Source organism: Cucurbita maxima, unplaced genomic scaffold (genome assembly GCF_002738345.1).
Source record: "Cucurbita maxima cultivar Rimu unplaced genomic scaffold, Cmax_1.0 Cma_Scf00001, whole genome shotgun sequence".
Classification (NCBI taxonomy): Eukaryota; Viridiplantae; Streptophyta; class Magnoliopsida; order Cucurbitales; family Cucurbitaceae; genus Cucurbita; species Cucurbita maxima.
The window spans coordinates 8,280,218-8,302,587 of record NW_019272017.1 but is presented as its reverse complement, the minus strand read 5'-3'; the positions used below and the strand labels follow the sequence as shown (position 1 = coordinate 8,302,587).

The following is a 22,370-nucleotide window of genomic DNA, read 5'->3' as shown; positions in this document are numbered from 1 at the left end:
CGGGTTCGACCCCAACAAATAGTGGATTACAAATTGTAACAACACTTGGGGGTTTGTTTTCAATGGCTCCCATATCTGTTTGTCTAATAAGATTATTAAGATTATTATGGGTGGTGTGTGTATGTGTGTGTGTCTGAATTCAAATTAACAGCTGCACCCTTCCTCTTAATATAAATCCCCTTTTTAGCTCGCCTTTCTCCAACAAACAACATTACATTCTTCATCTGCCTTTCTCTCACCTCTGCCCTCTGGCCCTCTCTGGATCTCCCCACTTTTCAAACACACACACAAAACCCCCCAATGTCTACCAGAACCTCCCGTTCTAGACGCTCCCCTCTTCCTTCTACCACCATCTCTGACCACCAGATTGCTGATTTGATCTCCAAATTACACCAACTCATCCCTCAGATTCGTAATCGACGTTCCTCCTCCACGGTATTCTCTCCTTTCTCTTTATCATACGTAGGACAATAACTGCTTGCGGTGGACTTAGACGGTGTGAATGTGTGTGGGGATGTAGGTATCAGCTTCCAAGGTTCTACAAGAGACTTGCAACTTCATAAGAAGCTTAGAGAGAGAGGTGGATGACTTGAGCGAGCGATTATCAGAGCTATTGGCGTCCACAGACCCTGAAAGTGCTCAGGCTGCCATACTTAGAAGCTTACTTATGTAATGAGTATCACAACTCCATCCCAGGTTTCTTCTTCTATAGACCATTTGGTGTTCAGCAGCGAAGCCTCAGATGTGGATTTCCCTACACGCACCTATTTCAAACCTTCCATCTTTACCCACCATGCAGTTAATTAATCAATTAATATAAATATGTGTAAAGTCGTATAATAAAATGACCTTCTCTAGAGTTCCACTTTTATTATCATATATTTAAGTTAAGTTAAGTTTATATTGTTCCATAATGTATGTTATAAGGTTTTGCATGTGATGATAGTATCATATTTATTTAATTATCAAAAGGGTTCTAAATTTATTTATTTTATTCCTTTATTATTATGATTTTTTTTCTTCAAGTCTCACATTAGATTAATTAATTAAAGAGAGAATTTTGGATATATGAGTAACCAACATCCTTATAAAATAAAATAAAAATAAAAAATAAAAAATAAAAAATAAAGCCATCTCTTATTTATTTATTTATTTTTTAACTCGTCCCCATCTATAATTTATATTCTTCTGGTCTTTTCTGAGTAGATAGTTATTAAAAATGACATCCAACTTCAAAGAAACTTTTTTTTTAGCTTCCATCTTTTTGTTTTAAACGTGTAGAACCCAAAGTCTTTCTCGAGTTTTGAATAATACGAGTAAACCATGAACACATAAATACATATAATATATATATAATAAACAATCAAGACATGAAATTGTATGAGATTCCATTTTGATTTTAGTTGGAAAGGTGTTAAGGATATTTAGTAATAAATTATAGTTTACCATATATATTATATTTGATATTTTATTATAAGACAAATATGTAATATTTGCTTTATTATCATAGGTATCTTTCCATTTATTGTTATTTTCATTTATTACTATTTCCATATCCTTATAATTCATTTGATTATAAATAAGATAACTTTCACACCATTTGGGTGTGGTGGATTAATCAAACATTTACATGGTATCAGAGCCCTTTCGGTTTAACAACCGTGATCCTTTCTTTTCAATGACTTTTGAATCCTCTAATCTTCTTCTCCACCACCCCTGCTGGTTTTGACACCGCAGGGGCAGTCTTCATGGCTGCCGTAGTCGGAGCCGATTGATTACTCTTCGGCTCCACCCTATTGACCTCCAAATCACCTTTCGTCATACTCTGTACATACAACCTCACCTTTTCCAACCAAATTGGTTTTCCCCTTGGCCAATATAGTCTCTCTCATTTTCTTCCCAATCAACCTTCATCCTTCACATAAACCCTAACCTAAACCCATCAACCTTTTGTAGAGATTTACCTTCGGAATCTGGGTGCCGCACTGGCCTATTCGCCAACCAAGTTGCCGCCGCCCTTCCTGCCAAAATTGGCTTCTTCGCCCGATGAGGCGACTCTTCCGACTGTCCTTCTCGCCAAAATTGGCTCGTTCGCCCAATGTGGCGACTCTTCCGGCTTCAACATTGTCTTTGTCCCTTGCTCTAGGTTTCCCCTTCTACTTCTTGGGGTTAGAAATATTCTCACCAGAGCCAAGGCAGCATCATCGCTAAGCGACAATCCCTCTTCATGGGTTAGACATATTCTCGCCGAAGCCAAGGCAGCATTGCCGCTGAGCGGCGATTCCTCTGCAATTTTCGATGGCCAAGAAAGTGTTTCTCTACGCCTCCTCTGAACCAGGTTGTTGACTTCTTCAAGAAAAGTGTTTCTCAACCTCTTTGAATTTTTCAGATTCAAGCTTCACCTTCGTTTAAATCCGACGCTTAGCTTGCGGTGGGGTGTTAAGGATATTTAATAATAAATTATAGTTTACCATATATATTATATTTGATATTTTATTCTAAGGCAAATATCTAACTTCACACCATTTAGGTGTGGTGGATTAATCAAACATTCACAAAAGGAAAACCAAGCATTCTTTACTTCTCCCAAATACACACGTTTTAAAAATAAAAAAGTCTAAAAAGTAAGAGGATTTTTTTTTTCTTTTTGGTTGTAGGCGGAGATTTAAATGGGATAAACCATTGGTTGATAAACATGGATAGCACTTCCTTCATTTAATGCGCAAAAATTTGATAGAGCATGAAAGAAGGGCGATGGAACAGTGATATAGTCAAAAGGAAACAAATTTCACATGGTGGTGCCAACTTTATAACCCCATAAAAGGAAACTAAACTCCCATATATTCAACCATTAAAACGTGCTGGGTTTGCATCTACCTTCACCACTAAACTTTGCAAACACAGCTAAACAAATTCCTTAATCAAAGGAAACCTGAACCTAATCCACTTCATCATCCCAACCAGAGGTATACAGATAAGAATTCCATCTTTCTGGGGAATTATGAATGATTTGTTCAAACATATTTAATCATAATTGTGTACTGGAGAGCATGGTCTGGATATGTCACACTTTCGGCTGCATCAAAATTTGTCTTTTAAGAAACCATTCTATTTTATTCATGTGAAATGTTGTGTCTGAAAAACAAAGGAAATATAATAATTTTATTAATTTAAGTGTGCAATTATGTATAATAAAATATATGCGACCCGTATTTATGGTATCCGTTTCAAATATATTTGAAAGCTACAACCCAGCAAAGAATAAATTAAAGTTTTGAAACACCGGCTGACACCGTTCACACTACTTGCAGCTTAAAGGGGCTTCCATGATCAATTTTCGGTCGTGATGATCTACTAAGCTCTTAAAGTGGTTAGGTGGCTTTTAAGGATCTTTCCTCTCCCTATTTTATTTGTTTAGTCATCATGCCCTTTTTGTTTCTGGTGTGAGCACTAAGGTTTCTATCCTCTGATCGCCACTCACAATTCTATGATGTTCGGTCTTCTGGAGACGTCCTGACCTAAATCTGCGTCGAGCCACCCTATCCTTATCACCCTAGTCTTTAACTTGTTTCTGGTTCTATTGTGTCGATGTGGAGTACACAAAATCCACCACCTAGAGTTATCATACATTAATTCATGCAAAACAATCACACATGCTCAATGCAGCGATAAAATCCATCGAACACTTAAAAAGACCCGTCCTCCTTTCCATGGTTAAAAAAAAAATAAAAAAAAAATTACAGCCATACATAATGCATGATAATGATAACGATAGGAGGGAATTTTCAAAAGATATTATTTAAATATGATAGGTAGAATAGCACTAAAAAATATTTTAGGAAATAAACTTAAAAAGAGTATATAGCCCAGATATTGGTAGGCCCAAATGCCCATCAAACCAGGCCCATCATATGATCTGAAGAATGGACGGCCCATCCAAGCACAACCGAACCCAGCCCACTGTCGTCTAAAGTTATTCAGTTTGGCGGTGGGCGTTTTGGCGCCTCCTTTCTTCGGGAGTTTTCTCTAGTTTTTCTTCTGAGATTTCGTCCTCTGAAACTCCACTTGCTCGTCTCCTCTGCAAGTTTTATATTTCGTCGAAAGAATAGGCGAATCAAGTTTGCTGCGTGAATATGAGCCCCGGTGGTTATACGGTCGAAGTGACGGGCTTGTCTCCTAAAGCCGAAGAGAAAGATGTCCTCGATTTCTTCGCTTTCTGTGGCCCAATCGAGCTCGTTGAGATTATTAGGTATTCAGTTCTTCCGTATTCAGCATTCAATTTCATTTCCTCGAGTCCGTAATTTCATTATATTTGCATCTTATTGGGTGAACGAGTCGTATTTAAAAGATGTCATAGATTTTTCTAAACGTGATTAGGTTTGTAGTGGCTGTTTAGTGGTGATCACCCTAAATTTATGGCCTTTTTGTATGAGTTTATATATATATATATATATTTTTTTTTTTTTTTGTCTTTTCTCTTTTTCGAAAGCGCTTGGTGTATGGATTTCTGGTTTATGAAAACAGATCTGGTGAAGATGCCTGCACTGCCTATGTGACATTCAAAGATGCTTATTCTCAAGAGACTGCTTGCTTACTGAGTGTGAGTATTTCAATTTCATTTATGCTTCTGGCCTACAATACAGTATTTCATTCTCTTCTTCCGTTACTTTTTATTTGGAGCTACAGGGTATGCTCCCGCGCGCGCTGATACCATATAGACACGTGATCTTTATATTTTTTAATTTTGTTTCTGACTTCTCATATTTTATAACGAGAATCCGAAGAATATGGTTTAATGCATGGCATCGATAGAATTGTGAAATAGCAATACTTTGGTTCTGGGCTGCACCCATATTTTTGCAGTCCACTCCAACCACAAAGCTGTAAAAATTAAAAATTATTTAGAAAAAAATGGGTATAGCTCAAGAAATATTTTTATCGTGAAAACTGCATTCTTTTGTTGTCAACCGCATGTTTAATTTACAATGCCAAAATGAATCGCTCTTTTAAAAAAACTCTGGAAACACGGTAGTGCCTTAGTAGGCATTATTATGTGGTTAACTTGTGTAGATGTGGCTCATTTGGCAATTTTGTTGGATGGGATGCTTTTCAACGAACTAGAAAATGGTTGAACCATACAGGGAAAAATGCCTTTTAATAAAGAAGGGTCCATGATCGTTTCTAAGAAGAATGGTAGTGGCATTTTTCTTTTATCAATTGAAAAAGCTGTTCAATTTGCTCTGGATTCCTTGGAGGAAGGAATATTTCATCTGGTTTTGGTGAAGGATTTCTCTGTCTTTCCTCAATGAAGCAGCCGGTTTCCTTTGAAGATGATTGAGTCCCTCTTTTACTGGATTCCTATTGATAGTGAAGGGCTCCTTCGTTTCCTTCAGTAAGGTCTTTTGTTAGAGAAGAAAACCTATTGAGCGTGCTTACAACAATATATTATTAGAATCAAAATAATTGAAAGAGAGAGAAACTTGAAGAAGCCATAATATGAATATGCCGTTGAAATGTTCTTAGAAGCATGAGCATGGATATAACTGAGCATTCTATTGAAAAAAAAGTGGACCTGTTTATCATTGTCGGACATGGCTTTTAAATGTAAGGCACATGACAAATCTGAATCTTCTTATACAAAAAAGAAAAATAATAATAAAAATGAAGACAAATCTGAACCATCGGCAAATGACAAATCTGGATCTGTGATTAGACAAAATCGCATAATTGTTTTTGTTGCTGCTGCTGCTGAATCTGTGTTTATAGGCAATAACATCGTTTTTTTGTTGTAGAATTTATGACTAGAGTGACAACAACATTGTAGCTGTTTTGTTGAGTACTCTGTGGTTGGAGATTATAACGTTGTTGTTGTTGTTGAATCCATAGTTATTAATAGTTATTGTTGAATAATCTGTTACACATTTATCTCTCCATCTTCTCTTTTGCTGCAAATTTGCGTTGTTTTTAGGTATGAATTATTAATGCAATCTGAACAACATCAGATGAACACCCTCTTAGATGCAATTTATGAAGGATTTTCTGTACGGATACTACATTTCAGTTTGTAAGCATCAAACGTTCTGGTTTGATTATTCTGTTTGTGGTTTGGGGTTTTCAATCAACGTTCATTTCTGGTCATGTGCTTAATGATGTTGAACATACCTTTATTCATCTGATCACTTCATGCCATTAGTTTTTCGCCAAGGAGACAATGGTCGCTACTTTTCAGTTTTTAATAGTTCAATGTCTGATTATTGCAGGGTGCAACAATTGTAGATCAACGAGTGTGCATAACACGGTGGGGACATTTTGATGATGAATTTGGTTTCTGGAGTAGGCCTTCCGGTTACCATGAAGAAGACAGTACTGCTGTAAGTGTAAAAAATAATGTTCATTAATATTTCCTACCTGTTGCAATTTGCAAATGTTTTCTTCCTGTTGACAATCTTTGATTAGTTGATGAGTTTTCCATCTTATAGTCGGCACAAAGAAGTCAGTTTATTTCCAGCGCTGGTAACGCAGTGACCATGGCCCAGGAAGTAGTCAAAACCATGCTGTCCATGGGTTACGTGCTGGGCAAAGATGCATTAACCAAAGCCAAAACCTTTGATGAATCTCATCAGGTCTCAGCAACCGCAGCAGCTAAGGTAGCAGATTTGAGTCATAGAATTGGTCTAACTGACATGATAGGTGCGGGTTTTGAAGCAGTTAAAACCATGGATGAGAAGTACCACGTATTGCAGACCACCAAATCAGCTATATCTGCCACAGGAAGAACAGCTGCTGCCGCTGCCGATACCGTGGTCCAAAGTGGCTACTTCTCTAGGGGAGCTCTTTTCGTGTCGGATGCCCTGAATCGAGCAGCCAAAGTTGCTGCTGACTTGGGTAGTCGTGGTGTTGAGCATTAATGGGTTAGAGAGTGCTACTCTTCCATTGTAAATAAATTATATAAAAAAAAATGTTAAACACTTGCTACCTTAAAATTTTGCAAGTTTATACCGGTATTTTATCAGAGCGTACATTCATCTGAAAGCTGTACGTATAAGTATAAACTCTACATTTCATAGAGTTCAATCACACTAGTCATTTGACCCCACAAGTCTAAATTTTAACCCCAAATAAGGTAAAATCCAATCAGAGATGATCTATATTGAGTTGTTTGTCAGTTTGTAAATTCAGTATCCTTGGAGTCAAATCTGTTTTTTTAGCACTCTTGGAAACGTCTCCCAAATTGTACTTTTACAATCCTGCTGCTTACAGCTTGTCTTCTTCTCCGTAACCAATTTGTTAGTTGGGTTGCGCTCGAATTTGATAAACTTTCTTTGGTTCATTTAGATTGTTGATTGTCTAACTGGGAGGCCATATGGATGTCTGCTTGATTCGGGCGCAACAAGAATGAAGTCCCGCATGCAATTTCGTGATGTTGCCGCCTTGGATAGTTTCTTCCAGCTGTAATTGTCCGAGGCTTGCAACTCGCTCCAGCAGGCAATAGCTCCCTGCAAGTTACAGGTCGGTATGCTCTTCAATTTTCTGCTGTGGACTGTGGACTGTGGTTTCATCAAGTAGACATCGAACATGCAATTGTATTATATGATTCTTGGCATTTAGGCAACACGAGGGACAAACTCGAATGTTATATCTAAGCTGTTAATTAATCGATCAAGTCTCGGCCATAACATTTGAATCATGCATTGCACAATATTCCCACACACCGTGGCTGTATTGTCGTGGTCGGAATCGATCACATCATCTGCTGCAAGTACATAAATAGTTTCAATAGAAATGATCATGGACCCTTCTTTATTAAAAAGCATCTTCCCTGTATGGTTCAACCATTTTGTAGTACGTTGAAAAGCATCCCATCCAACAAAATAGAAAGTAGGATATTTTACTCGGATTGAAACAGCCGACACTGTTGACAAACCAAAGCACATCCGGGAAATATTCAACCTGAGTTAGTCGAGTCAAAAACGTTATTAACTGAGAATTATGGAGTTGGAAAAGGAAATAAACACCAAAAGAAAAAAGGAAATAGAAGGAGGAGCTTGCATATTCTGACTTTTACAGAAAATGATGATAGAAGGACCAATTATGTTGGGGCAATTGTAGTGTACAAATTCTTGTTTTTGGGGGTATCTGAAATAATTGTCCTTTCGGAACTATTTGGACCTTTTTGTTGCTGTGATGGGTTAAGAGACAGACCCCCTTTGAATGGTGGGTCAGTCATAGTGTGCGATTGTTGGTGTGGGTCTTAGCAAATAACAGTGCTTTGAAACTGACTGAGTACGTAGGAGGGAAGTCATTGTTTCTCCAAAGGAGACTCCTGCCTCCCTTTCCTCTCTTCTTAACCAACACAGCAGCTTTCTCCTCCTTTTACCCACACTGCGCCTTGCCGTTATGTTCATCTTCCATAAACCATCAACAGTATCAAGTGAGATCAGACTTCATACCATGAACCATGCCTTTAGATCTATAGATTTCTATTTTTGCAGCTTGCTACTTCAGTTTGTCTATTCTAGACCACAGATTTGGTTAATTAGGTCAAAACCCTAAAGTTATCCTAGCTTCTAAAACCCGCTTCTTAAATGGAAAAAAGAAAAAAAAAAAACCCAAAGAATGCTGTGTTATGTGTCTCGCTTGTCGACCTCTTTCTCAAAGATGAAAGAATCCGGAGGCCTAGAGCCTTTGATTCATCTTCCCTTATGTTATTGAAGGAAGGACATAACGTTCTTCATCACTATAGAGAACAAAATTTGTGGTTCACGTCAACCTTATTTTAATATATTATAAGATATTCACATATATGTATCAATCTTATCCATCTCTTTTTCCCTTTCCTCTCCTCTCTTACATCTTACGTTATGTTTGTGTAAAGGATTCCAAATCCTTTGTCAAAGCAAAGGGCCCCAACGGCATGAATAGCCATCTCTTCACAGATGGCCAGAAAACAGCTGCCATCTGCTTTAAGGGATGGATTTGAATAAAATAGGTACCTTCCCCTTCGAGAGGGGAGGACAGTGGGAAAGTGAAAAGTGATGCTGTATTTAGATCCATCAAAAATTTCTCATCTCATCCTCCACAATCCAGATTTGATCTCTCAAATTGATTGTTTTTGTTACAGATAAGAGAAAGAATACAAGAAATACATGGAAAACTTACCAATTATATATAGAGAGAGAATGCAAGAATTACATGAAAAACTTACCAATTATGTATGGAATTTTATTTCTGTACTCTAAGACAGATTTTGAATCCAAACAAGAATTTAGGTCACATCATCATCCATGGCTATATGAATAGGTAAAGCCATTAATCCAAGTGACATTAAAATGACTGAAGCTCAGGCTTATATACCATCAAACAACCTGCCAAATTATCTCCATGACTTACCTGATGGACATGAATTGAGATGCAAAAATGAACAAATCAGCTTTTTGGAGCATTCTTCAAACTGAAAAGAAAGAAAGAACAGCATCCACTCCACTTGTTTGACGAATTGGACACAAAAAAAACTTGAAGATTTTCATTTCCTTATAAATAAGGTAGTAGCAATGGTTAAAGCCACTTTCTATCCCTCCCTTTTCCGTATTGTATAGCACAAATATAAATATACAACAATTGTTCATTTCAATCTGCAAAGCAAAATCTTTTTAGAACACTTTTTGGATCCTAAACAAACTCACTGTTGAAACCAATCAGGAAATTGTCCCTACCAAACCAATGGCTAAGATTACGAGTGCCATTCTAGCCATTGGTCATTATTATAATCATTTTTTTTTTTTTTTTTATTATTGTTGCAGAAACTGTAATCTAAACTAAACCAGTTGTTGGGGAATCCCTATCGCTGCATATCTTCCTGAGTGGAAGGGGAAATGAATATATATTTATAGGAAGCAAAGCATTCAGAAAACTTAATTTTAAAAAAGTTTTATTAGAAAAAAAAGACCAGAGAGAGAAAAGGAGTGACGTAAGAGAGAGGAAGCACATGGGATCAATCAGTGTCAGCTGAATACACCAGCAGAAGCATGAACACATGTGGAGGAGAAGATTCAGATTATTAATTAAAAATGAATTCTTTATTTTATTTGAAATATTTGAAAAAAAATGTGCAACAGGGGTGGGGGAAGAACATGGATCCACCCCATTCCAATGGGGCACTGCAAAGCTTCCAACTCATAAGGCATGTGATGATGCAGCTGAGAATCCTTTGTCTCTGCCCAATCTCTTTTTTCAAACTCACTATTTTCCTTTCCTTTCCTTTTTCTTCCCCTTTCTCAATGGGACCTCTTTTCAGTCTCATCCTCACCAATTCAAACGACATCACCACGTCCCCTATTTGCTTACCTCTCAAGCCTTCATTTTGATGGGATCCCCCCTCCCTCCATTTCTTTCATGTTTACAACAGTTTTGACTATCTGAAAATTTATTATAGGAAGCCACTGATGGGGACAAAAGATTCTCAAATATTAGGATGAAGTAGTGGATATATATATAATCCCCAAAATCAAGGTAGATCGTGTTCATGTGTGGCTGCTCTGATTCATTTATTTTATTTATTTATTCAAGTTTATGTGTTATCAGAGGTTAAGTCATGTGATGGAAGATTTGACAGAGAAAAACAACTGTGGGTAAAAGTTAGATGAAATCTGTGGCTGCAGAATTCCCTCTAATATTGAGCTGTTTATGATATGAATGATGCCTTTAAATTGCTTCCATGGGTCCTGTGTGGTCTGTGTTTCTTTCCATGTACGTTATGGAATCAATTCAACTTAGAAGAAAGAAGAAATATTGCCCAAAAAGTGGGCTTTGAGTTTTGAGGGTCGATAACTTCCTGTTTAATTAGCTATTCAATTTTGCATTTACTGTACTCTGTGTGTGCGTGTTTGTGTTTGTGTGTTGCCTTCCTTCCTTTTCTCATGCATCCATTCTCTCTTTCCCCCTCTCCCCACAAAATCACAATGCCCCCCCTTCATTTTTCTCAATCATACACAATAATAAGGCGATTCTTATGGCGAAATTTGCTTCTTCGTCATTTTTTTTTATAACCTTGAGCCCATTTCAATCAACCTGATCTCATTAAACGGATTACAGATATTAGACCAAACTCATTTCCTTTAAGAGAATGTAAGGTTGGTATGTTTCTACTCCAAATGTGTAATACACTCCATTGTTTTGAGTCGTTGAAATTCTTATACACCACTATTCAAGTGCACATGTCATGTGTGGACGAAAAATATTAATTAATACTCTATATTGGCAAGATTTATGCCACAATTCAAAATATGGATATTAGCACCCAGACGCTCCAACATTCTCTCTACATCCCATGTGATACACTATTTGTTTGAGTCGAGTTGAGTTTCTTTCCAATATGTTTTGTGTTCTCTAAAAGAAATTTCTAATGAGCTCTCCTTTGTCACGAGATTATTCTAAGATAAATATGCTCACCTTTATATTTTTATAGAACTTATTAGTATCAATAGTAACCACGAACTTTTTTAAGCTACCGTACATAAACGTGTCTTGCATAACTGGTTGAATATGATATTATGTGTAATCTGATGCAAGTTATATGATATATGATAGAAATAGTATTAGATGTATGGTGGGCAAGAGGTGAAAAGTGGTAAAAGGCAAGAGAGATTTGCATGGAGATGAGAGTGTGACATAATAATAATACAAAAGAAGATAAAGTGAGAGAAAAGGACAAAAGAAGGCAGTGGGGGGATAGTGATACTGATAGAGTGAAGAGAAAGAGAGAGCAGTAGTGAAATGGATTGGGAATGGACAAACATTAGACATCAGATTGGGGAAGGAAGGCGTAATAGCAGCTCCACTGCTCGGCACTGATGCACTGCTCCACTGCACCACTGCTCCACTCCCCTTTCTTATTTTCTCTCATATCCATCATCTTCATTTGTAAACCCTCAACTCTCTCCCTTTCAAACATGAGAAAGAAAGAAAGAAAGAATGGGAAGATTGATGATGGGAAAGAGGTTGGTCCTGCTGCACGATACCCTGTTGGTGGGTTAGGTAGCAACCCCTGCCCACCCTTTCTCCGGACCCATCCCTTAGATTCCTGCCCCCACCCCACCTCTCTCTTAACTTACCTCTTTCTTCAGACCAAAACCAATTATTTTTTACTTTACATTCTTCTTCTAAACCAAAAGGAAAGTGGACGCTTTTGGATTGAGTTGAGCTTCTTTTAAATTATATATTCAGACTAAAATTGGATTCCCCCCCTCATTTAAAGGCTTTAACAACTATTTTTCTTCTTTTTAATACGTCTGCCATGCATTGTTCATTGAGATTCGTGGAAATCGCCACTCCTCTTCAAAAAGATTTCAAAAAAGTTACCCATTAACTCTTAACTCTTGATTCAAGAAAATGATGGAAATCTGACTTGAGCTGCTGGGTGTGGCAATAAAGTAGGACACAAGTCAAACTGGGTTAACTAACTAGATCAGGATCTTCAATTCTGTGACCCTCTTTAATTTATACCTGAAATTGGTGGAAGAGAGTGCTTCAGTTACTGCAGCAGCTGTTGTTTGGTGTTCATATTTCAATTATTATTAGCTTTCTCTCAATATCCGTACAGGATGAAAATTTGTAATTAAAACCTGCCCGATTTATACATCTCCGTAAGATTGTATTCGTGGCCTTACCAAAGCAAAAAAAGAAAAAGAGAATCCTGCAGCACAAATACGAAGCTAAGAAGAACTGAGATCCCACGTCTCTCTCTCTCTCTCTATACGTATCTATAGACTATATAGAGAGAAGAAGTAATCGAGCCCAGCTGATATGGTGTACAACCCAATATTTCTCATATAAATGCCTCCCATCTCTCCTCTCTCCATTAATTGAAACAACCCAAGTTGCCTTTCAAATTTTGTGTGTTTCTCCAAGTGAACCCTCCAAAACAAAAGAAAAAAAAAAACCCCATTTCATATTCAATCCCACTTCCATTAAAAAGACAAGATTCTGGCCGCACACGGTGGAGATCGCAGCTACGGCCGCCATGACAAGCAATGGGATGGCGTTTTTTCCAGCAAATTTCATGCTACAAACTTCCCATGAAGATCATGATCATCATCACCACTCTTCTCCTCCATCTCTCAACCCAATTCTTCCTTCTTGCACATCCCAAGATTTTCATGGTATTTCTCAATCATCTCTGTTAAAAAGATACCGTCTTTTTTTATTCTGCTTTACAAAAAACAAAAGGTTTCATCTTTGACATGGGTTTAAAACATTTTTATTCTGGCAGGAGTTGCATCATTTCTAGGAAAACGATCCATGTCGTTTTCAGGGGCGGAAATGGTGGAAGAAGGAAATAACGGTGAGGATGAATTTTCTGATGATGGGTCACAGGCAGGTGAGAAAAAGAGGAGACTCAACATGGAGCAAGTGAAAACACTAGAGAAAAATTTCGAACTGGGAAATAAGCTTGAGCCTGAGAGAAAAATGCAGCTGGCTAGAGCCCTTGGTCTACAGCCAAGACAGATTGCTATTTGGTTTCAAAACAGGAGGGCTCGGTGGAAGACTAAGCAGCTAGAGAAAGACTACGATCTTCTCAAGAGACAATTTGAAGCTATCAAATCAGATAACGAAGCCCTCAAATCCCAGAACCAAAAACTTCAAGCAGAGGTAATTACTTCTTTCCATTCTATTACCTTTTCAACTTCTTGGAGCCTTTCTGAAACTCTGATCATTCAAAAAGCTTAGATTTCTTTTTCCTTTTTTGGAATGGTCAAATTTAGTTTTGGTATTAATTTTAGTACATGATGAATAAATTTCTCTGTCTTGCCATGCATCTAAGTGTAAGGAATGATTACTCATTAGATTGAAGGCAAAAATATGGTAATGATGAGTCCCAAAAGGTGCATATTAATGCAAATGGGAGTTCTTTTTTTCCTTTTTTTAAATATATATATTTATATTGAAGGAAATTGATTGAATGAATGAAAGTGTGAATTGTTGGGGGACAGATAATGGGACTAAAAAGTAGAGAGCCAACAGAATCAATCAACCTGAACAAAGAAACAGAGGGATCTTGCAGTAACAGAAGTGAAAACAGCTCTGATAATATTAAATTGGACATCTCAAGAACACCTGCCATCGATAGTCCTCATCAGCATCAGCATCAGCACCCAACAAACAGGCCTCTTTTTCCCACGTCTTCCTTGAGGCCTCCAGCTTTGGCTCAGCTCTTTCAAACCTCCTCAAGATCATCGGACCCACCAAAGCAACTTGATAACAACAACCACCACCATCATCATCAAATGCCCAAAGAAGAAAACACCAGCTTGTCCAATATGTTCTGTGGAATGGATGATCACTCTGGCTTCTGGCCTTGGTTGGAGCAGCAACATTTCAACTGATCATCATCATCATCTCTCTCATCTCCTCCCCATAATATCAAAAAAGAAAAAAAAAGGAAGCGGAAAGAAATATTAATAATGTCATAATATTAATATGCTTAATTTAATTGGATTTTTCTCAGAGAAATATGAAGTTGCTGTCCTGCGTTTTCCTCTCTCTATCTTTCATTTATCTTCTTCTTTCCGATCTCAACTTGAAGGGTTGTGTTTTTTTGGTGTTAAATTATTTGTCATTGTATAAATTAATGGAATACATATATATATTTTCAGGTGGCGGTTATTGAAAGATGTTCTTATTTTGGCTTTTGAGTTTAAGGAACACATATATATATATATAAGTACGGATAGCATGTCTGGGTGAAAGAAGAGAAACATGAAGATGTATAATGAATGTTGAGAGATTGATGATTGGAGGTAGAGCAGGAGCATGGACGTAATCTCATTAAAAATGAAAAGGGTATTGGCTTAGTTTTCTGTGTCAATAAAGTGAGCTGGGTTGCAATGATTTGGGTGTGCATGGGCACGGTGGACGATGGTTCTACCCATCAAAAGCCAACCCGCCTGCCTGCCTGCCTGCCTGCCTGCCTGCCTGCTCTATGGTCTCCTCTAAAAATAACACTTAAGAGAGAGAGAGAGAGAGAGAGAAAAGGGAATCAAAACACACATCCCAAGGTTGAAAAGAAGACAAGGAGATGGAAGAATGGTAAAAGAAAACAAAAGAAGTTGGAGAAATGGTCGCTGTCGTGAAATGGACGCATGGAGGGGGGCGAGTTTTTCTTTATCATGACAAATGAAAGCAAAGAAAATTACATCAAAATGGGGTATCAAACTCATGAAAACTACAGCTCTCAGTGTCTGTGGGAGCTCTCATGTGAACCCCCCTCTGTCACCCACTCCGCTGCCTATTTCCATCGATTCGATAAGAATTATGATATTGTCTACTTTGACAATATTTTACGGTAACTTTGTTTTTCATTTTCTCAAAAGAACTTATATCAATAAATACTTATAACTTACGACTGTATAAACATACTTTTCAAAGCAAGCATCAAGTTCATTGAAGAGGGAAAATCCAACTACTTAGATGTGCCCAATAACACCACTCCATGCTGCTAGAGGGCCTCGAGCCTTGGACTTGGACCTGGATGCTAAATGTTTGGAGGCCCAGTAACAATCCAAATTGGGCCTATCATTTCACTGGGCTTTCAGCCCACTAAGTTAGATGGCCAGACTCCCAAGTATTAAAAGAAATATAAAAAGCTTTTTCCTTCTATTAAATTCATGAATCTTCAAAAATAAATAAATAGATTTGATTCAGCCACGTGGCCAAAATAATATCCAGTAGTAGCACTCTGTCAATGACCACAAGTTGAGGTCCCCTCCCTCTGTTCATCCTCCGACCAATGGAAACCAAGAGATCTCAAAATCATCCTTCAATCACTTCCCACTCTTTTCTGCTTCATTTCTCCCCTTACAGTTTCGGATAACGCCCCTCAATGGCCGCCTCTACTTCCATCTTTTCACCCACCGCTGCCGCCGTCATCTCCTCCTCCTCCTCCTCCTCCTCCTCCTCCTCCTCCTCTACCCACCGACCACTGTTGTACAATTTCCCCTCAAAGATCACGCCACAATTCAACAGACCCACCACACGCATCCTCGTCTCCTCCTCCTCCTCCACCAACACTTCTCGCGCCGCCGCTGCCGCTTCGAAAAACGCCGCCGAGGAAATCGTGTTCTTCGACGGGGGCGCTCACTATGGCGACCTTGTAGCTAACCTTCTTCTGGGTTTTACTCTTCTATGGCTGCCCTTGACTGTGGCCGCAGTTTCCAGGGCGTTTAACCTCAGGTACAGATTCACCAACCTGCGGGTCACGGTCATTTCAGGACTGACGGGTGAGGACAGAAGTGATTTCTCATACCAGGTGATCAAGGACGTTCAGGTGGTGCCACGTTTCATTGGGGAATGGGGTGACGTTGTGATCACTCTCAAGGACGGCACCAAAGTGGATCTTAGGAGCGTCCCCAAGTTCAGAGAGATCGCCAAATACTGTCTCTCAATGGCTGATAAACCGGCTGTTCCAAAAGAGAGTGGCCCCAAAGGATTTTAGACACCACCGATTCAGTTCTTCTGTTTCTTTGCGAGAGATATGTACGTAATTCTAACTTTTACTCTTTTTATTTTATTTTTTCAATTTCTTCTTGGGATTCTGATGGAGAGTGTATCATTTCAAAATGTGTATCAGAATGGGTAACTAGATTGCATATACAGTTCTGTATTGAATTTTTCAAACAATTCATGATTACTTCTTGAGAGTAACTCGTGCAGCGGATTGAGATGTTGTGCGTTTTGCTCTATAATCCTTCAAATTATTCAAGGAAATGTACTCTGTTCTTGATAAAATTAAACTCAACTGCCTGAAATCTAGGAATTAATGAACAACCGTCGATGAAGTGAAGCTCTTGGAGAGGTTAGGGTCAGAATGAGTAGCCATTATCTTGAAACACAACCCATCTTCTCGCCCATATCCTTCAATCTAGACAACCACGGGAGGACATCACCAGTGTTCAGAATTTCAATCCGAATCGAACTGAATCCAAGAAATGTAAACGTAACCCATTGAATATGTTGTTAATAGTTCATAAGGTTCTTTAATAATCCTTATAACAGTTCAAAGCTTTCAAAATCTATGGAGTTTGTAAGCGTCACTGTTATTAGGTAAGTAATCTATCTAATCACCAAATCACCACAATAATTTACCAATATAAAAACAAAATTGGAACAAAGAATGTTCTCTACTCCACTGTTGAAGACAATATATATATATATTTGAATTGAAAATTTTGATTTGGTACAGTCCATGACTCAGAGCTATCATTTTGAAGGCCAGCTTACCTGGTTGGGGTTGTGGCAGGGCTATCATTTTGAAGGTCAAATCATTATGCTCTTTAACCATCATTTGGACTTCCATTCAAATTTCAAACCAAAGAAAAGTTTGAGTTCATCCATTTTAGAGTGCAATTTATAAAGCTTAAAACTTTCCAGTCTCTTATTCCTCCAAATTTAAGGCCTTTTTGGAATGACTTTTAAAACTATACGAGCACAATCCATCCACAAGTAGATTGCTTTGAACTGAAATGAAATAGAATCCTAGAAGCCATTGTTAAGGAACAAACCTGGGAGCATCTGATCTGACCCAAATGTGTTATGGTGTGGACATTATCTCTTAGCCCAATCTGAGCCCAAGAATTGGGTGTGTGCAAGGTAACTGAAGATGGGAGGGAATTGTAGGCCAAGAAATGGGTAGCTTGGTGGTGGTAGGCCTATTAATAATCATTGAGATGATATGGGGCTTGATAATAGTGATCATCATAATAAAGTCCTGCCCCATTTTAACCCACAACTTTGTGCAACGACTGCCGGTGACAACTGACAGGCGAGAATGCGACGTCTGTGACAGTGTGTAATAAAATCTTGCTCAAATGGTAATAATGGCTTAAATTTCATGCAAGTCTGCAGTTTGTAGTGAAAAAGAGGAGGCCATCCATTGCCAACTTTTTAACTTCACCCCATTGAGACTCAAGAGGAGAGACCCATATTTGGGACCCTCCTCAGGCCTTCAAAATTAAACCAAATCATTTCACTTGACAGATATGAATTAAGTTTGATGAAGATATGGCCCAATCAAAACCCTCTTTCAATCATATAAACATGCTTGGAGGTATGAGTTTTACCACATCTACTAAAAGTGCTAAAAGCTCATTTATCTATCTAAAATGGAGAGATTAAAGCAAAGGAGAAAAACTAAACAAGAATCAAGAAAGTGAGTTACTTTAGTTGCTTGGGGAAATTGTATGGTTAGTTTTGTAGCCCCAGGAAGCAAAATTTGGTGGGAATACAGACTTTTGACCATGTTTCAGGATTTGTCTATCTGACTTCTGCAGAAGAAAAGGCACAAATTTAAGTAAATAAATGATCCTAAGAGTGGGTTTTGGAGGGGACGAAAGATGAACAAGTGATGGGAGGTGGTGTCAAGTCACAGGCCAGAAATGGGAGAAAGAGGCTCACTCTGTGTCTCTGTTTGCTCTGTTTTGATAAAGAGATTGCCCCATTTTTTCTAACTTGACAGAGTGTAATTCATCCTCTCTTTCTCTTTGAAACTTCAACAACATCATGGCTGGGGCTGGGCTGGCCCTCACCTCCACTTCACTTATTAACATAAGCCCTCCAAATGAAACCAAATCCTCTGCATATGGGAGTTCGATCATACAATGATCTTTGTAGATATTGTAGTTATTAATCCAAAGTGGGAGTATTATGCAGTGGTGGAGCAGTGTGCCCCCAAGTTTAAGACATGATTACAAACCAAAAACATCAATGGAATTTGATTTTGTATTGATTATTGGGAACAGTATTCAGTGTAGTAGGTGGAGACTTCAGTTTTGGGGTAGTGGGATTTGAATACAAACTGTCTGCACACTGATATACAAACATCAAGACTTAACATAAACAGTGAAATCTTCCCTTTTTTTTTTTTTTTTTTAAATTTTGTTGAACAGTGAAACGAAAGTGGGTAAGAGTATTAGAAATGGCAAAAAAGGGCATAGGATTCCCGGAACTTTTCTCTTTAGCAAGAGCGTGAAGTGTAAGAAAAATATATGAATGAGCTTAAAAAGGTGGCTCCAATATCCAGGAAATGGGGTGCCCACGTTGTTGGAATCCCCAAGCAACACACAACCCCAACATACACAATAAAAGCTCAATGGCTAGGCATCAAATTATCATTGCACAAAACTCTGATTTCTGTTCCACACGTGGGCCCTTTGGTTTTTTAACATGGGATCCGCCTAAGTTCTATTTTGTTCCAAACCCATCAAGAAATTAAAACCAAAAACAAAGAGATTAATATTTCAAAGATGAACAATGCAAGATTAGTATTGATAAAAAGGGAGATGATTAAGGATAATGAACAAGAAAATGGAAAAAGAGGGGTAGAAAGTTATTTTGTACTCTTGGGTTTGCTTTTGTCTTTGTGTTTATGTTGAAGCAAAAGGGGAAGCTTTATTTGTAGGGTAAAACGCTCCCCCTCTTTTGAGCCTGCTTTTGAGACCTTAACACACCAAGTTTTGAACTGGTGGATTAAGCCACCAGAAAACTAGAATGATTAGGGGAGCGCCATTACCAAATCCTCATTTGGGACCCTCCACATGGAATATATATTACACAATGGATTGTTCTACTTCTCGTCGATTGAAATATTATTATTATTGTTAACACTGAGCACTAAAAGCAAGACACGTTAATGCCAAGGTCTATGGCAAATGCATTGTATTCTACTAACAAAGGAAAGCAAGTTTAGCAGATCATACAGTGGCAGTGGTGTGCCATTTTTGTTTGACTGTCTTTGTCTCTTTCTCTCTGTGAGGTCGGCTACCCCATTTCAAAATGCCATTAACTTATAAAACCATCTTTATTTCTAATTCTATAGGACTAACCACCAGTGGTGTGATGTTGGGAATTGTGTCTCAAACTTAGCCACATAAGCCACATCGATAGAGTTCTCGTGGTTGGTTTAATTAGATGTCATGAGTTTTGGTAATGCCTAGAATAAGTTTTGACCCTATAACAAGAGGGAGACTCATATCATCTTTATCCAAAGAGAAATAAGATTAGGGGTAATAGTTTAAATCTTCCGCTAGCAGATATTGTCATCTAATACAGAGAGTCTTGTCCTACTCCAATTCCGGCAACTGACCATGATATCATTTGTAACATCCTAGGCCCACCACTAGCCGATATTGTCTATTTTGGATTTTTTCCTTCTGGGCTTTCTCTCAAATTTTTCAAACATGTTTGTTAAGGAGAGGTTTACACACTCTTCTAAGGAGTATTTTGTTTCTCTCTCCACCGATATGGAATCTCACATTAGTCTAACTCTAATTCTCTAAACTCCTTAAACTTATGCATCGAAGGCAATGTGATAGTACCACGTCGATGTTCTTTCATGATTCAATATACAGTTGCAACAACATGTGGATCAAATGAATAGATTATATCAAATTTAAATACTTTGAGATCACAAATATTTAAACGGTACATGATTTCTTATTTTGATACCTATCTTAAAATGACTAATAAACCCAAAAAATTAAACCTGCTAATCGGTGATTAAAGGATTAATTGTGTTAAAAGCCGTAACTATTTATGATTGAAGTTAATTTGATTGATGTATTGAACAGAAGAATAAATAAATAAATAAATAACTACTCGTAGGATGCTCAATGGTTCTTTGTTGGGAAGTGGGTTAAAATAATTTGACTACAAAATGAGGAAAATTTAACTATATAGGTAAAACTAATTTCTCCATGACCTATAACTTTTGAATTGATTCCTAACACCATATTTTCAAATAGGAAAAATAAAATAAATAACTAAAAGTTTTGTGTTCATATATTCAAAAATCAACCCTTTGCAAAAGGAAAGAAAGCATCAAGTAAAAAGAAACCAATTTTGTCAAAAGATTTCAATCCAATGCTGCTCAAATTAAAGAAAAAAAAAAAAAAATCAAATCCCATGAAGAATATTTATTTAAAAAATTATATATATATTTGGTTCTACCCGCCAAACTAGAAGGAATTTACTATGATAGATTTGTAGAACTAATCATACCTTAACGTGTGCTAGCCCACTTTGACTCAGGCACACCATATGAGGCACGAACCACTGGAGAAGCAAACTAATAACATTTAAAATTTATAACTTTAATAAGTCAATTATTCAATTTTGTCGTGAAGGATGGAAAAGAATCCCAAATATAAAGTGGTTTAATTATCCGTGACCCAAAGATGGAAAACTAATTTGATAGTAAACCAGGATGTCCTATAAGACAAATCATGAATCCAATAACCATAGAGTATCACAGCTAATAAGAGTATATTAGGACAAAAAAGCATAATATAACGTAGACCCATCTCCCTGATATTGCCAAAATCCTTGCTCTCTTAATTATTTTAGTTTCTAATCATTCCAAATATTCACCTTTATTTAAAACAAGACCCTAAAAAATGAAAAAGAAAACCCCTTAAGCCCTTTTATTATTATTATTATTATTATTATTATTTTGCACCTAAAGGGAAGAGGAAACATTAGTTAAAATGTTGATTCATTATGCAGCCGCTGAGGTTGGCATAATGAGCGGTTCCATGGAAAAAAATAAAAAGAAGAGGCATAAGTGATTATAAGCCCCACATCTATGTTATCACTTCATCAATCTCTTTCGGAACTTGGGCCTCCTCCTCCTCCAATTCTAATCCTCTTTTGCTTCTTACTTGTTTAATTAATTTTGTTAGTGGAACCATCTATAATAATAATACCCTACCAACTCCATTACATACACTTCACTCATAACTAGGTTTAGAGAGTGGCACATCTAGGAGCATTTGAAATCCACTGACACAAAGATGTTGGCAATATGTTTACTGAGGTAGGCGTTGGGAATGGGTAGCAGAAAGGGGAAGAAATGATTCCAAAACTCAGCTGGTATGGGTTGGAAAAGGAACATGGATCCAGTTTGAGGATTGGTTTTCAAATGTGTATTTCAATGGATGCAGCTTTGTGTAAATTCAAGTACTGAAAGCATGTTTTAAAGGAGTAGGACAAAAGTGATAACAATATGTGACCAAAGTATATATACTTCATTTGTGTTTAAATAAAGAGAAAAGGTGATGTTGTATGCACATGTGGGTGGTGGGGTGGGGGGAATCAATGAGGTTGCACATCATCAAATTTTGATCAACGTTAGAATCTAGATGCATTTTAAAATTGACATATATTTATAAATAGACAGTAATATATTAATTCCACCCCACCTGATTGTATTACCTATTTTTTTTCGCGGGTTAGAGTGAAACTAATTTAAGAAAGCTTTGAACCGTTACCAATTTAATTAGTTGGACATATGCATCTTTTCCTAAACAAAAATATGCAACTTT

General features: G+C 37.5%; 4 protein-coding genes across 5 annotated transcripts; all 4 read left to right on the top strand.

The window, feature by feature from the left end:
• Positions 1 to 222: 222 nt before the first annotated feature.
• LOC111485123 (transcription factor PRE6-like) lies at positions 223 to 903 on the top strand. The gene is made up of 2 exons (XM_023131859.1): positions 223 to 435; positions 521 to 903. The coding sequence occupies exons 1-2, from the start codon at positions 301 to 303 to the stop codon at positions 671 to 673; spliced, it is 288 nt and encodes a 95-aa protein (XP_022987627.1). The 5' UTR covers positions 223 to 300; the 3' UTR covers positions 674 to 903.
• A 3,090-nt stretch (positions 904 to 3,993) lies between these two features.
• Positions 3,994 to 7,687, top strand: LOC111486072 (binding partner of ACD11 1-like). 2 transcript variants are annotated; one of them, XM_023133089.1, is made up of 5 exons: positions 3,994 to 4,249; positions 4,525 to 4,600; positions 6,261 to 6,371; positions 6,480 to 6,911; positions 7,336 to 7,687. In XM_023133089.1, the coding sequence occupies exons 1-4, from the start codon at positions 4,134 to 4,136 to the stop codon at positions 6,906 to 6,908; spliced, it is 732 nt and encodes a 243-aa protein (XP_022988857.1). In that variant the 5' UTR covers positions 3,994 to 4,133; the 3' UTR covers positions 6,909 to 6,911; positions 7,336 to 7,687. The 2 variants fall into 2 exon arrangements, with proteins under 2 accessions (XP_022988857.1, XP_022988849.1); XM_023133081.1 differs by lacking the exon at positions 7,336 to 7,687 and having other exon boundaries at positions 6,480 to 7,212.
• A 4,998-nt stretch (positions 7,688 to 12,685) lies between these two features.
• LOC111499246 (homeobox-leucine zipper protein ATHB-13-like) lies at positions 12,686 to 14,645 on the top strand. Its single transcript, XM_023150829.1, has 3 exons — positions 12,686 to 13,157; positions 13,268 to 13,647; positions 13,989 to 14,645. The coding sequence occupies exons 1-3, from the start codon at positions 13,019 to 13,021 to the stop codon at positions 14,379 to 14,381; spliced, it is 912 nt and encodes a 303-aa protein (XP_023006597.1). The 5' UTR covers positions 12,686 to 13,018; the 3' UTR covers positions 14,382 to 14,645.
• Positions 14,646 to 15,799: 1,154 nt separating this feature from the next.
• Positions 15,800 to 16,736, top strand: LOC111499332. Its single transcript, XM_023150940.1, has one exon. It carries the CDS (start codon positions 15,878 to 15,880, stop codon positions 16,487 to 16,489), a length of 612 nt encoding a protein of 203 aa, XP_023006708.1. The 5' UTR covers positions 15,800 to 15,877; the 3' UTR covers positions 16,490 to 16,736.
• Positions 16,737 to 22,370: the final 5,634 nt, after the last annotated feature.